General features: G+C 48.3%; 1 protein-coding gene across 1 annotated transcript in view; it reads left to right on the plus strand.

Annotated features, from left to right (window-relative positions):
* Window positions 1-8,054: 8,054 nt before the first annotated feature.
* EML2 (EMAP like 2) overlaps window positions 8,055-13,339 on the plus strand; it is a 69,027-nt gene continuing 63,742 nt past the window's right edge. The window contains exons 1-3 of the mRNA XM_083160410.1: window positions 8,055-8,392; window positions 10,284-10,457; window positions 11,927-12,050. Coding sequence (XP_083016536.1) covers window positions 8,326-8,392; window positions 10,284-10,457; window positions 11,927-12,050 — 365 coding nt within the window. The 5' untranslated portion in view covers window positions 8,055-8,325. The remainder of the gene's footprint in view (window positions 8,393-10,283; window positions 10,458-11,926; window positions 12,051-13,339) is intronic.

Raw genomic sequence — 13,339 nt, forward strand, 5'->3', positions numbered from 1 at the left:
CACGTAACACATATCTACTGTGACTGCAGGCCGTACCCCACTGCGTTCACGTAATACATATCTACTGTGACTGCAGGCCTACCCCACTGCGTTCACGTAACACATATCTACTGTGACTGCAGGCCATACCCCACTGCGTTCATGTAATACATATCTACTGTGACTGCAGGCCGTACCCCACTGCGTTCACGTAACACATATATACTGTGACTGCAGGCCGTACCCCACTGCATTCACGTAATACATATCTACTGTGACTGCAGGCCGTACCCCACTGCGTTCACGTAATACATATCTACTGTGACTGCAGGCCATACCCCACTGCGTTCACGTAATACACATCTACTGTGACTGCAGGCCGTACCCCACTGCGTTCACGTAATACACATCTACTGTGACTGCAGGCCATACCCCACTGCGTTCACGTAACACATATCTACTGTGACTGCAGGCCATACCCCACTGCGTTCACGTAATACATATCTACTGAGACTGCAGGCCGTACCCCACTGCGTTCACGTAATACACATCTACTGTGACTGCAGGCCATACCCCACTGCGTTCACGTAACACATATCTACTGTGACTGCAGGCCGTACCCCACTGCGTTCACGTAATACATATCTACTGTGACTGCAGGCCATACCCCACTGCGTTCACGTAATACATATCTACTGTGACTGCAGGCCGTACCCCACTGCGTTCACGTAACACATATCTACTGTGACTGCAGGCCGTACCCCACTGCGTTCACGTAATACATATCTACTGTGACTGCAGGCCATACCCCACTGCGTTCACGTAATACATATCTACTGTGACTGCAGGCCGTACCCCACTGCATTCACGTAACACATATCTACTGTGACTGCAGGCCATACCCCACTGCGTTCACGTAACACATATCTACTGTGACTGCAGGCCATACCCCACTGCGTTCACGTAACACATATCTACTGTGACTGCAGGCCATACCCCACTGCGTTCACGTAATACATATCTACTGTGACTGCAGGCCATACCCCACTGCGTTCACGTAATACATATCTACTGGGACTGCAGGCCGTACCCCACTGCGTTCACGTAACACATATCTACTGTGACTGCAGGCCGTACCCCACTGCGTTCACGTAATACATATCTACTGTGACTGCAGGCCGTACCCCACTGCGTTCACGTAATACATATCTACTGTGACTGCAGGCCGTACCCCACTGCGTTCACGTAATACATATCTACTGTGACTGCAGGCCGTACCCCATTGCGTTCACGTAACACATATCTACTGTGACTGCAGGCCTTACCCCACTGCGTTCACGTAACACATATCTACTGTGACTGCAGGCCATACCCCACTGCGTTCACGTAATACATATCTACTGTGACTGCAGGCCATACCCCACTGCGTTCACGTAATACATATCTACTGTGACTGCAGGCCGTACCCCACTGAGTTCACGTAACACATATCTACTGTGACTGCAGGCCGTACCCCACTGCGTTCACGTAATACATATCTACTGTGACTGCAGGCCATACCCCACTGCGTTCACGTAATACATATCTACTGTGACTGCAGGCCGTACCCCACTGCGTTCACGTAACACATATCTACTGTGACTGCAGGCCATACCCCACTGCGTTCACGTAACACATATCTACTGTGACTGCAGGCCATACCCCACTGCGTTCACGTAATACATATCTACTGTGACTGCAGGCCATACCCCACTGCGTTCACGTAACACATATCTACTGTGACTGCAGGCCGTACCCCACTGCGTTCACGTAACACATATCTACTGTGACTGCAGGCCATACCCCACTGCGTTCACGTAATACATATCTACTGTGACTGCAGGCCGTACCCCACTGCGTTCACGTAATACATATCTACTGTGACTGCAGGCCGTACCCCACTGCGTTCACGTAACACATATCTACTGTGACTGCAGGCCGTACCCCACTGCGTTCACTTAATACATATCTACTGTGACTGCAGGCCGTACCCCACTGCGTTCACGTAATACATATCTACTGTGACTGCAGGCCGTACCCCACTGCGTTCACGTAACACATATCTACTGTGACTGCAGGCCATACCCCACTGCGTTCACGTAACACATATCTACTGTGACTGCAGGCCATACCCCACTGCGTTCACGTAATACATATCTACTGTGACTGCAGGCCGTACCCCACTGCGTTCACGTAACACATATCTACTGTGACTGCAGGCCGTACCCCACTGCATTCACGTAATACATATCTACTGTGACTGCAGGCCGTACCCCACTGCGTTCACGTAATACATATCTACTGTGACTGCAGGCCATACCCCACTGCGTTCACGTAATACATATCTACTGTGACTGCAGGCCGTACCCCACTGCGTTCACGTAATACACATCTACTGTGACTGCAGGCCATACCCCACTGCGTTCATGTAACACATATCTACTGTGACTGCAGGCCATACCCCACTGCGTTCACGTAATACATATCTACTGAGACTGCAGGCCGTACCCCACTGCGTTCACGTAATACACATCTACTGTGACTGCAGGCCATACCCCACTGCGTTCACGTAACACATATCTACTGTGACTGCAGGCCGTACCCCACTGCGTTCACGTAACACATATCTACTGTGACTGCAGGCCATACCCCACTGCGTTCACGTAACACATATCTACTGTGACTGCAGGCCATACCCCACTGCGTTCACGTAATACATATCTACTGTGACTGCAGGCCATACCCCACTGCGTTCACGTAACACATATCTACTGTGACTGCAGGCCGTACCCCACTGCGATCACGTAATACATATCTACTGTGACTGCAGGCCATACCCCACTGCGTTCACGTAATACATATCTACTGTGACTGCAGGCCGTACCCCACTGCGTTCACGTAATACATATCTACTGTGACTGCAGGCCGTACCCCACTGCGTTCACGTCACACATCTACTGTGACTGCAGGCCGTACCCCACTGCGTTCACATAATACATATCTACTGTGACTGCAGGCCATACCCCACTGCGTTCACGTAATACATATCTACTGTGGCTGCAGGCCATACCCCACTGCGTTCACGTAATACATATCTACTGTGACTGCAGGCCATACCCCACTGCGTTCACGTAATACATATCTACTGTGACTGCAGGCCGTACCCCACTGCGTTTACGTAATACATATCTACTGTGACTGCAGGCCGTACCCCACTGCGTTCACGTAATACATATCTACTGTGACTGCAGGCCGTACCCCACTGCGTTTACGTAATACATATCTACTGTGACTGCAGGCCATACCCCACTGCATTCACGTAATACATATCTACTGTGACTGCAGGCCGTACCCCACTGCGATCACGTAACACATCTACTGTGACTGCAGGCCGTACCCCACTGCGTTCACGTAATGCATATCTACTGTGACTGCAGGACGTACCCCACTGCGTTCACGTAATGCATATCTACTGTGACTGCAGGCCCTACCCCACTGCGTTCACGTAATACATATCTACTGTGACTGCAGGCCGTACCCCACTGCGATCACATAATACATATCTACTGTGACTGCAGGCCGTACCACACTGTGATCACGTAACACATATCTACTGTGACTGCAGGCCGTACCCCACTGCGATCACGTAATACATATCTACTGTGACTGCAGGCCGTACCCCACTGCATTCACGTAATACATATCTACTGTGACTGCAGGCAATACCCCACTGCGTTCACGTAATACATATCTACTGTGACTGCATACCCCACTGCGTTCACGTAACACATATCTACTGTGACTGCAGGCCGTACCCCACTGCGTTCACGTCATACATATCTACTGCGACTGCAGGCTGTACCCCACTGCGTTCACGTCATACATATCTACTGTGACTGCAGGCCGTACCCCACTGCGTTCACGTCATATATATCTACTGTGTCTGCAGGCCGTACCCCACTGCGATCACATAAAACATATCTACTGTGACTGCAGGCCGTACCCCACTGCATTCACATAATAGATATGTACTGTGACTGCACACACAGTAGAAAAGACACTGAGAGAATATACAGAGAGCTATGTAAAAAATGGTACTGTGGTATTGCCTCTACATACAGCAGGAGAGATACTGAGAGGAGATGCTGAGAGCTAAGTGAAGAATGTAGGGAGTGGTACTGTGCATTACCTAATATACATACAGCAGGAGAGACACTAAGAGGAGATACTGAGAGGAGATACTGATAGCTAAGTGGAGAACGTAGGGATTGGTACTGTGTATTACCTATACATACAGCAGGAGAGATACTGAGTGCTATGTGCAGAACGCAGGGAGTGGTACTGTGTATTACCTATACATACAGCAGGGGAGATACTGAGAGGAGATACTGAGAGCTATGTGCAGAACGTAGGGAGTGGTACTGTGTATTACCTATACATACAGCACGAGAGATACTGAGAGGAGATACTGAGAGCTATGTGCAGAACATAGGGAGTGGTACTGTGTATTACCTATACATACAGCAGGAGAGATACTGAGTGCTATGTGCAGAATGCAGGGAGTGGTACTGTGTATTACCTATACATACAGCAGGGGAGATACTGAGAGGAGATACTGAGAGCTATGTGCAGAACATAGGGAGTGGTACTGTGTATTACCTATACATACAGGAGGAGAGATACTGAGAGGAGATACAGAGAGCTATGTGCAGAACGCAGGGAGTGGTACTGTGTATTACCTATACATACAGCAGGAGAGATACTGAGTGCTATGTGCAGAATGCAGGGAGTGGTACTGTGTATTACCTATACATACAGCAGGGGAGATACTGAGAGGAGATACTGAGAGCTATGTGCAGAATGCAGGGAGTGGTACTGTGTATTACCTATACATACAGCAGGAGAGATACTGAGAGGAGATACTGAGAGCTATGTGCAGAACGCTGGGAGTGGTACTGTGTATTACCTATACATACAGCAGGAGAGATACTGAGTGCTATGTGCAGAATGCAGGGAGTGGTACTGTGTATTACCTATACATACAGCAGGGGAGATACTGAGAGGAGATACTGAGAGCTATGTGCAGAACATAGGGAGTGGTACTGTGTATTACCTATACATACAGGAGGAGAGATACTGAGAGGAGATACAGAGAGCTATGTGCAGAACGCAGGGAGTGGTACTGTGTATTACCTATACATACAGCAGGAGAGACACTGAGAGGAGATACTGAGAGCTATGTGCAGAACATAGGGAGTGGTACTGTGTATTACCTATACATACAGGAGGAGAGATACTGAGAGGAGATACAGAGAGCTATGTGCAGAACGCAGGGAGTGGTACTGTGTATTACCTATACATACAGCAGGAGAGAAACTGAGTGCTATGTGCAGAACGTAGGGAGTGATACTGTGTATTACCTATACATACAGCAGGAGAGACACTGAGAGGAGATACTGAGAGCTAAGTGCAGAACGTAGGGAGTGGTACTGTGTATTACCTATACATACAGCATGAGAGATACTGAGAGGAGATACTGAGAGCTATGTGCAGAACGTAGAGAGTGGTACTGTGTATTACCTATACATACAGCAGGAGAGACACTGAGAGGAGATACTGAGAGCTAAGTGCAGAACGTAGAGAGTGGTACTGTGTATTACCTATACATACAGCAGGAGAGACACTGAGAGGAGATACTGAGAGCTAAGTGCAGAACGTAGAGAGTGGTACTGTGTATTACCCATACATACAACAGGAGAGATACTGAGAGGAGATACTGAGAGCTAAGTGCAGAACGTAGAGAGTGGTACTGTGTATTACCCATACATACAACAGGAGAGATACTGAGAGGAGATAGTTAGAGCTATGTGCAGAACGTAGGCAGTGATACTGTGTATTACCTATACATACAGCAGGGGAGATACTGAGAGGAGATACTGAGAGCTATGTGCAGAACGCAGGGAGTGATACTGTGTATTACCTATACATACAGCAGGAGAGACACTAAGAGGAGATACTGAGAGCTGTGTGCAGAATGTAGGGAGTGATACTGTGTATTACCTATACATACAGCAGGGGAGATACTGAGAGGAGATACAGAGAGCTATGTGCAGAACGCAGGGAGTGGTACTGTGTATTACCTTTACATACAGCAGGAGAGATACTGAGAGGAGATACTGACAGTTATGTGCTCAGTGTAGGGAGTGGTACTGTGTATTAACTATACATACAGCAGAGGAGATACTGAGAGGAGATACTGACAGCTATGTGCAGAACGCAGGGAGTGATACTGTGTATTACCTATACATACAGCAGGAGAGACACTAAGAGGAGATACTGAGAGCTGTGTGCAGAACGTAGAGAGTGGTACTGTGTATTACCTATACATACAGCAGGGGAGATACTGAGAGGAGATACTGAGAGCTATATGCAGAACGCAGGGAGTGGTACTGTGTATTACCTATACATACAGCAGGAGAGATACTGAGAGGAGATACTGACAGTTATGTGCTCAATGTAGGGAGTAGTACTGTGTATTACCTATACATACAGCAGGAGAGATACTGAGAGGAGATACTGAGAGCTATGTGCAGAACGCAGGGAGTGGTACTGTGTATTACCTATACATACAGCAGGAGAGATACTGAGAGGAGATACTGAGAGCTATATGCAGAACGTAGGGAGTGATACTGTGTATTACCTATACATACAGCAGGAGAGATACTGAGAGGAGATACTGAGAGCTATGTGCAGAACGCTGGGAGTGGTACTGTGTATTACCTATACATACAGCAGGAGAGATACTGAGAGGAGATACTGAGAGCTATGTGCAGAACGCTGGGAGTGGTACTGTGTATTACCTATACATACAGCAGGAGAGATACTGAGTGCTATGTGCAGAATGCAGGGAGTGGTACTGTGTATTACCTATACATACAGCAGGGGAGATACTGAGAGGAGATACTGAGAGCTATGTGCAGAATGCAGGGAGTGGTACTGTGTATTACCTATATATACAGCAGGAGAGACACTGAGAGGAGATACTGAGAGCTATGTGCAGAACGTAGGGAGTGATACTGTGTATTACCTATACATACATACAGCAGGAGAGACACTGAGAGGAGATACTGAGAGCTAAGTGCAGAACGTAGAGAGTGATACTGTGTATTACCTATACATACAGCAGGAGAGATACTGAGAGGAGATACAGAGAGCTATGTGCAGAACGCAGGGAGTGGTACTGTGTATTACCTATACATACAGCAGGAGAGACACTGAGAGGAGATACTGAGAGCTATGTGCAGAACGTAGGGAGTGGTACTGTGTATTACCTATACATACAGAAGGAGAGCCACTGAGAGGAGATACTGAGAGCTATGTGCAGAATGTAGGGAGTGGTACTGTGTATTACCTATACATACAGCAGGAGAGATACTGAGAGGAGATACTGAGAGCTAAGTGCAGAATGTAGGGAGTGGTACTGTGTACTACCTATACATACAGCAGGAGAGACACTGAGAGGAGATACTGAGAGCTATGTGCAGAACGCAGGGAGTGGTACTGTGTATTACCTATACAGCAGGAGAGATACTGAGAGGAGATACTGAGAGCTATGTGCAGAACGTAGGCAGTGATACTGTGTATTACCTATACATACAGCAGGGGAGATACTGAGAGGAGATACTGAGAGCTATGTGCAGAACGTAGGGAGTGGTACTGTGTATTACCTATACATACAGAAGGAGAGACACTGAGAGGAGATACAGACAGCTATGTGCAGAATGTAGGGAGTGATACTGTGTATTACCTATACATACAGCAGGGGAGATACTGAGAGGAGATACTGAGAGCTATGTGCAGAACGTGGGGAGTGGTACTGTGTATTATACATACAGAAGAGGAGACAATGAGGTACTGAGCTCTGCATACAGATCAGGAGAAGTTGTACTGTGCACTCCCAGGCTATTCTCAGAGCACCCCTCAGGTATTTCTACATTAAGCATCACATGAGTCCTCAGATATATCCCCAGGAGAACAGTGAGACCCTTCATGTTCCAGACACAGAAAGCAGTAATTATATGTATGTACAGCAGCTGGTGTGTGTGTATCAGAGGGATGTGAGTGACAATCACCCCACTGTTATATACAGAGGTGTGGTCTCAGTGATGGAATTGGGGGGGGACCAGAAGATGCTGGTAGAAGCAGTTACCATGGTGACGGGATAGAGAAGGAGGGATGTGAGAACAGAGAAAGGCAGAAAACAGAAGGACGATAGAAAGAAAATACAGATTCCCACAGCACGGAGAGATGTCCGAGTCCGGGGCCGGCGGCAGCTCCGTCTATGACACCAGCTCGCTGCTGCAGTATTGTAACGGTGAGTGTCCCCCGCCGTGTCGGTCATGCAGCATATATATATATATATATATATACACACACTTGTGTATATACAGTATGCAGGCCCATTGTCTGTCTGTCGGACCCCTGTAGGACACCACGTTGGTCAGGCAGTATATATATATATATATCCATACAGTATATAGACCCATTGTCCATCTGACGGGCCCCCGGAGGACCCCACGCAGGCCAGGCCGAATATAAATATATGTGTGTGTGGACCCATTGTATGTCTGTCGGGCCCCTGTAGGACCCCACGCCGGCCAGGCAGTATATATATGTGTGTGTGTGTATATATATATATAGATATATATAGTATATACCTGTAGACCCATTGTCCATCTGTCGGGCCCCGGAGGACACCACGCTGGCCAGGCCGAATATAAATATGTGTGTGTGTAGACCCATTTTATGTCTGTCGGGCCCCTGTACAACACCGCACTGGCCAGGCAATATATATATATATATATATATATATATATATATATATATATGTGCATGTGTATATTTACAGTATATAGACCCATTGTCTGTATTTCAGGCCCCGGAGGACACCACGCTGGCCAGGCAGTATATATATATATATATATATATATATATATATATATATATATATATATATATATATATATATACATACATATATATATATACACACACACTAAACATCGGCACTCACCTTTCCTAGTTTTGGGGTGCCCTATGGCTTGCGACCACATTATTTAAACAGACTTTGTAAGGGCTCTGCACACACTAAATTAACTGATAGAAAATAGTGGAGATTTGGTTCATGAATTGATCAATGCATTTAAGCCTGCAGCCCCCTTCCCGGTACCCCACTTTTCTGCAGGTCCTAACACTATCGCTCGAAATGGCTACAATACACATGGCTATCACATCAATGTTTGATATACTGTATATATATATATATACAGTATATAGTCCAATTGTCCATCTGTCGGGCCCCTGTAGGACACCACGCTGGCCAGGCAGTATATATATATATATATATATATATATATATATATATGTGTGTGCGTGTATATATATATATATATATATATATACACAGTATATAGACCAATTGTCCATCTGTCGGGCCCCTGTAGGACACCACGCTGGCCAGGCAGTATATATATGTGTGTGTGTGTATATATATATATTATATAGACAGTATATAGACCCACTGTCCATCTGTCGGCCCCGGAGGACACCACGCTGGCCAGGCAGTATATATATGTGTGTGCATGTATATATATATACAGTATATAGACCCATTGTCCATCTGTCGGCCCCGGAGGACACCACGCTGGCCAGGCAGTATATATATGTGTGTGTGTGTATATATATATATATATATATATATATATATATATACAGTATATAGACCAATTGTCCATCTGTCGGCCCCGGAGGACACCACGCTGGCCAGGCAGTATATATATGTGTGTGTGTATATAGATATAGTATATAGACAGTATATAGACCCACTGTCCATCTGTCGGCCCCGGAGGACACCACGCTGGCCAGGCAGTATATATATGTGTGTGTGTGTATATATATATATATATATATATATATATATATATAGTATATAGACAGTATATAGACCCATTGTCCATCTGTCGGCCCCCGGAGGACACCACGCTGGATGCGGTTCCTGTGAGGCCGCGGTGGATGTCAGGAGATGAAGGCAGGGCGGTGGTACATGGGGCCAGCACCACACTATGAATGCCCTGTATAGGATGGACGGAAAGGGAGGCCACACCTGGTACTCCCGGGTACAGGGGGAGGAGGGGAGGCAGACGATGGCACCTCTAGGACTGCAGGAGATAATTAGCACCCTCACATAATGGCATCAATTCCCCCAGATGATGGCCTCTCGGGCCCCAGCGCGATGGACACAGATGACCGGATCTCCAACCTGGAGCAGAGGCTTCAGCTGCAGGAGGATGAGATGCAGGTGCTGAGGGCTGCTCTGAGCGATGCCCTGCGGAGGCTGCGCGTATGTGAGGAGCGTGGAGATCCCCTGCGGGGGCGGCAGGGTAAGGTGCTCGCCGGGGGAGGGGGGGGGGGGGGGGGGACGACCACACATTCACACATCCAGCCACATGCAGCTCTCAGCCGGAGGCGGGGCAGGGGGGCGTCAGCAATATGTCTGTTTCAGTCACCAGGGGGCGGGTCACTTCCGGGAGTGCAGTCATCTTTGGATGGCATTGACAGTTGGCAGCTGCTATTGATTGGCTGAGTGCAGCTTGAGCCCTCCCACTGACGCAGCTATTGGTGGGGATGCTGTCCGCTATTTATCTGATTTGATATTTATGATTGGCCACAGCAGCGGGACACACAATGTGGGGTCCCCCGTTCCAAACTGGTCAGCACTGGGCTGGAACATACCGGGAGAAGCCTGAAGAGGAGACAAAGACGTGCACTTTGGGGGCTGGGAGAGACTCTGGCGTCTTACGAAGAGGAAGCGGGGTTAAAATGATACAAAAAGACACAAGTAGTGTAATTTCAGCCCCACACCGGAGGGTGGTCTGGGGGTCCGGAGATAATGCAGCGTACTTGTCCTTCCTTCTGGTGGCTTAGAAGGCTACCCGATCATGGAACCTACTGGCCAGTCCAGGAGGGCTGGAATCCTAAGGAAACACCCAAATTAGGATCCTACTCCCCAAAGACAACCAACCCTGAGCTGGAAGCATTCCCCCGATTGTCACTCTGACTGGACCCTGCCCTACCGTCATCTGGCAGAGTCCTGGGGGGCGGGGCAGAGTATGCGCGCAGGAGGAGGAGCCAGGAGCCCCCAAAATGACGAAGTGGTGACACCTCCTCTGCCCAATCCTCTGTCATTGGGTGGTTTGTCACCATCACAGGAATCTTTATGGGTAGACCTAACTACTTTTGTGTGGTCCCCCCCCCCCCTCTCCACACACCAAATATTGCCTTGTTTCCTTCTATGCAGACTCCCCAGAACAGCCGTCAGTAACCCACTTATTACATACTGCCGGGGGGCCCGTACTTATCGGTCCATGTAAGGTCCCGAATCTCAGTCAGACACCAACATGACATTATATTGGTGCTCTATAACGCAGCACAGCGTCTGGCATAGGGGGACCTGGTGGCATTGCTGGGTGACGTGGTCGCAGTCAGGGTGACAGGGTGGCATTTGTGGGTGATGTGGTCTCAGACGGTGGCATGCTCGCAGACAGGGTGACCTGGTGGCATTGCTGGGTGACGTGGTCGCAGACGGTGGCATGCTCGCAGACAGGGTGACATGGTGGCATTTGTGGGTGACGTGGTCGCAGACAGGGTGGCATGCTCGCAGACAGGGTGACGTAGTGGCATTGCTGGGTGACGTGGTCGCAGTCAGGGTGACAGGGTGGCATTTCTGGGTGACGTGGTCGCAGACAGGGTGACATGGTGGCATTTCTGGGTGACGTGGTCGCAGACAGGGTGACAGGTGGCATTTCTGGGTGACAGACACATTCATGGACATTTCAGTATATATTTTCAGGGGTCCATATCGTTAAGCCTCCACCTCGTGCATCGCAAAATGGTGTCCCCTCGCGCAGGAGGAGTGGCATGTCTACCTCGCCATCGTCCCCTAAGAAAGGGGGAACTGCCGTCTTTTCTAAAAGGTACGGATCACACGGGGAGCGCAGCTAACACAGATGTATTTGCTAATATGATGAAACTCTGACACCTCTCTGTACTCAATCATCTCTGTACTCACATATTCACACACTCACTCATCTCTGTACTCACATATTCACACACTCACTCATCTCTGTACTCACATAGGCCCTTATTCTGATCTGTGCGGATATTCCCGCATTCTTACGGAGCGGTCCGCACGCCACGGTGTTTTGCCGCGTGCGGCCATCGTCCGTAGAAACGCCCACGTGTCCTCCGCATTCGGACGGACTCACTCTTTAAGAACAGGGCGTGTTTACGGACGACATACAAACCATGCGTGTGCGGGAGAAACACTCCGATTCGGCACGGTATTACAGAGTATTACAGAGTATGCTCGGGAATACCGCATCCGAACGGGAGCCAAGCGGTGCTACCGCACGTAAGCGGAGGATTTACGCCAAACAACCCACTATTATATATCTTCTGTATTGCTAGTATTAATATTCAGTCATGTCCATTGTTAGCAGTTTTAAAGTGTGTGACAAGTACAGCATATGTGGGGGATTACTAAGGTTTCCTTGAAGCAGCAATGGTTTCAATTAAAGCACTGACAAGCGTCCTATTAGTGAGTAATGAGTAAAGGAGTAGATTGTATTGGGTTCAGGTGTTAATGGTTGTAGTCATTAGGCGTACGTTCGCCTACCGCATGAACGAGTGGTGTCCGCAAAGCAATAGTACACTTGTGGACACCGCACATTTCAGCCCTTTTTGCTCGCGTGCATTCGGAGTGGTTTCCGAATGTACGCCCCCCAACATAAGTGTACTCCCCCGTGTCCGCCCATATTTCCGCCCCGTTTTGCCCACTTTGAAACTACGCCCATGTGTCATTCCGCATGACGCCCATAATACGCCCCTATTTCCCGACTGATTGCGGTGACCAGTTTTGGACGGGCTTTGTCCGAACTGGTACCGAGTCAAGGCGTGGCACATGCGCGTAGCGTTCTCCACGCATGCGCAGACGCCGTAAAGACGCGATCCGTAAGAACGCGGTAAAGTCCGCATCAATCAGAATAAGGGCCATAGTCACACACTCACTCATCTCTGTACTCACATATTCACACACTCACTCATCTCTGTACTCACATATTCACACACTCACTCATCTCTGTACTCACATATTCACACACTCACTCATCTCTGTACTCACATATTCACACACTCACTCATCTCTGTACTCACATATTCACACACTCACTCATCTCTGTACTCACATATTCACACACTCACTCAT

This window comes from Crinia signifera, chromosome 9 (assembly GCF_055691185.1).
Source record: "Crinia signifera chromosome 9, ASM5569118v1, whole genome shotgun sequence".
In the NCBI taxonomy this organism is placed as follows: domain Eukaryota; kingdom Metazoa; phylum Chordata; class Amphibia; order Anura; family Myobatrachidae; genus Crinia; species Crinia signifera.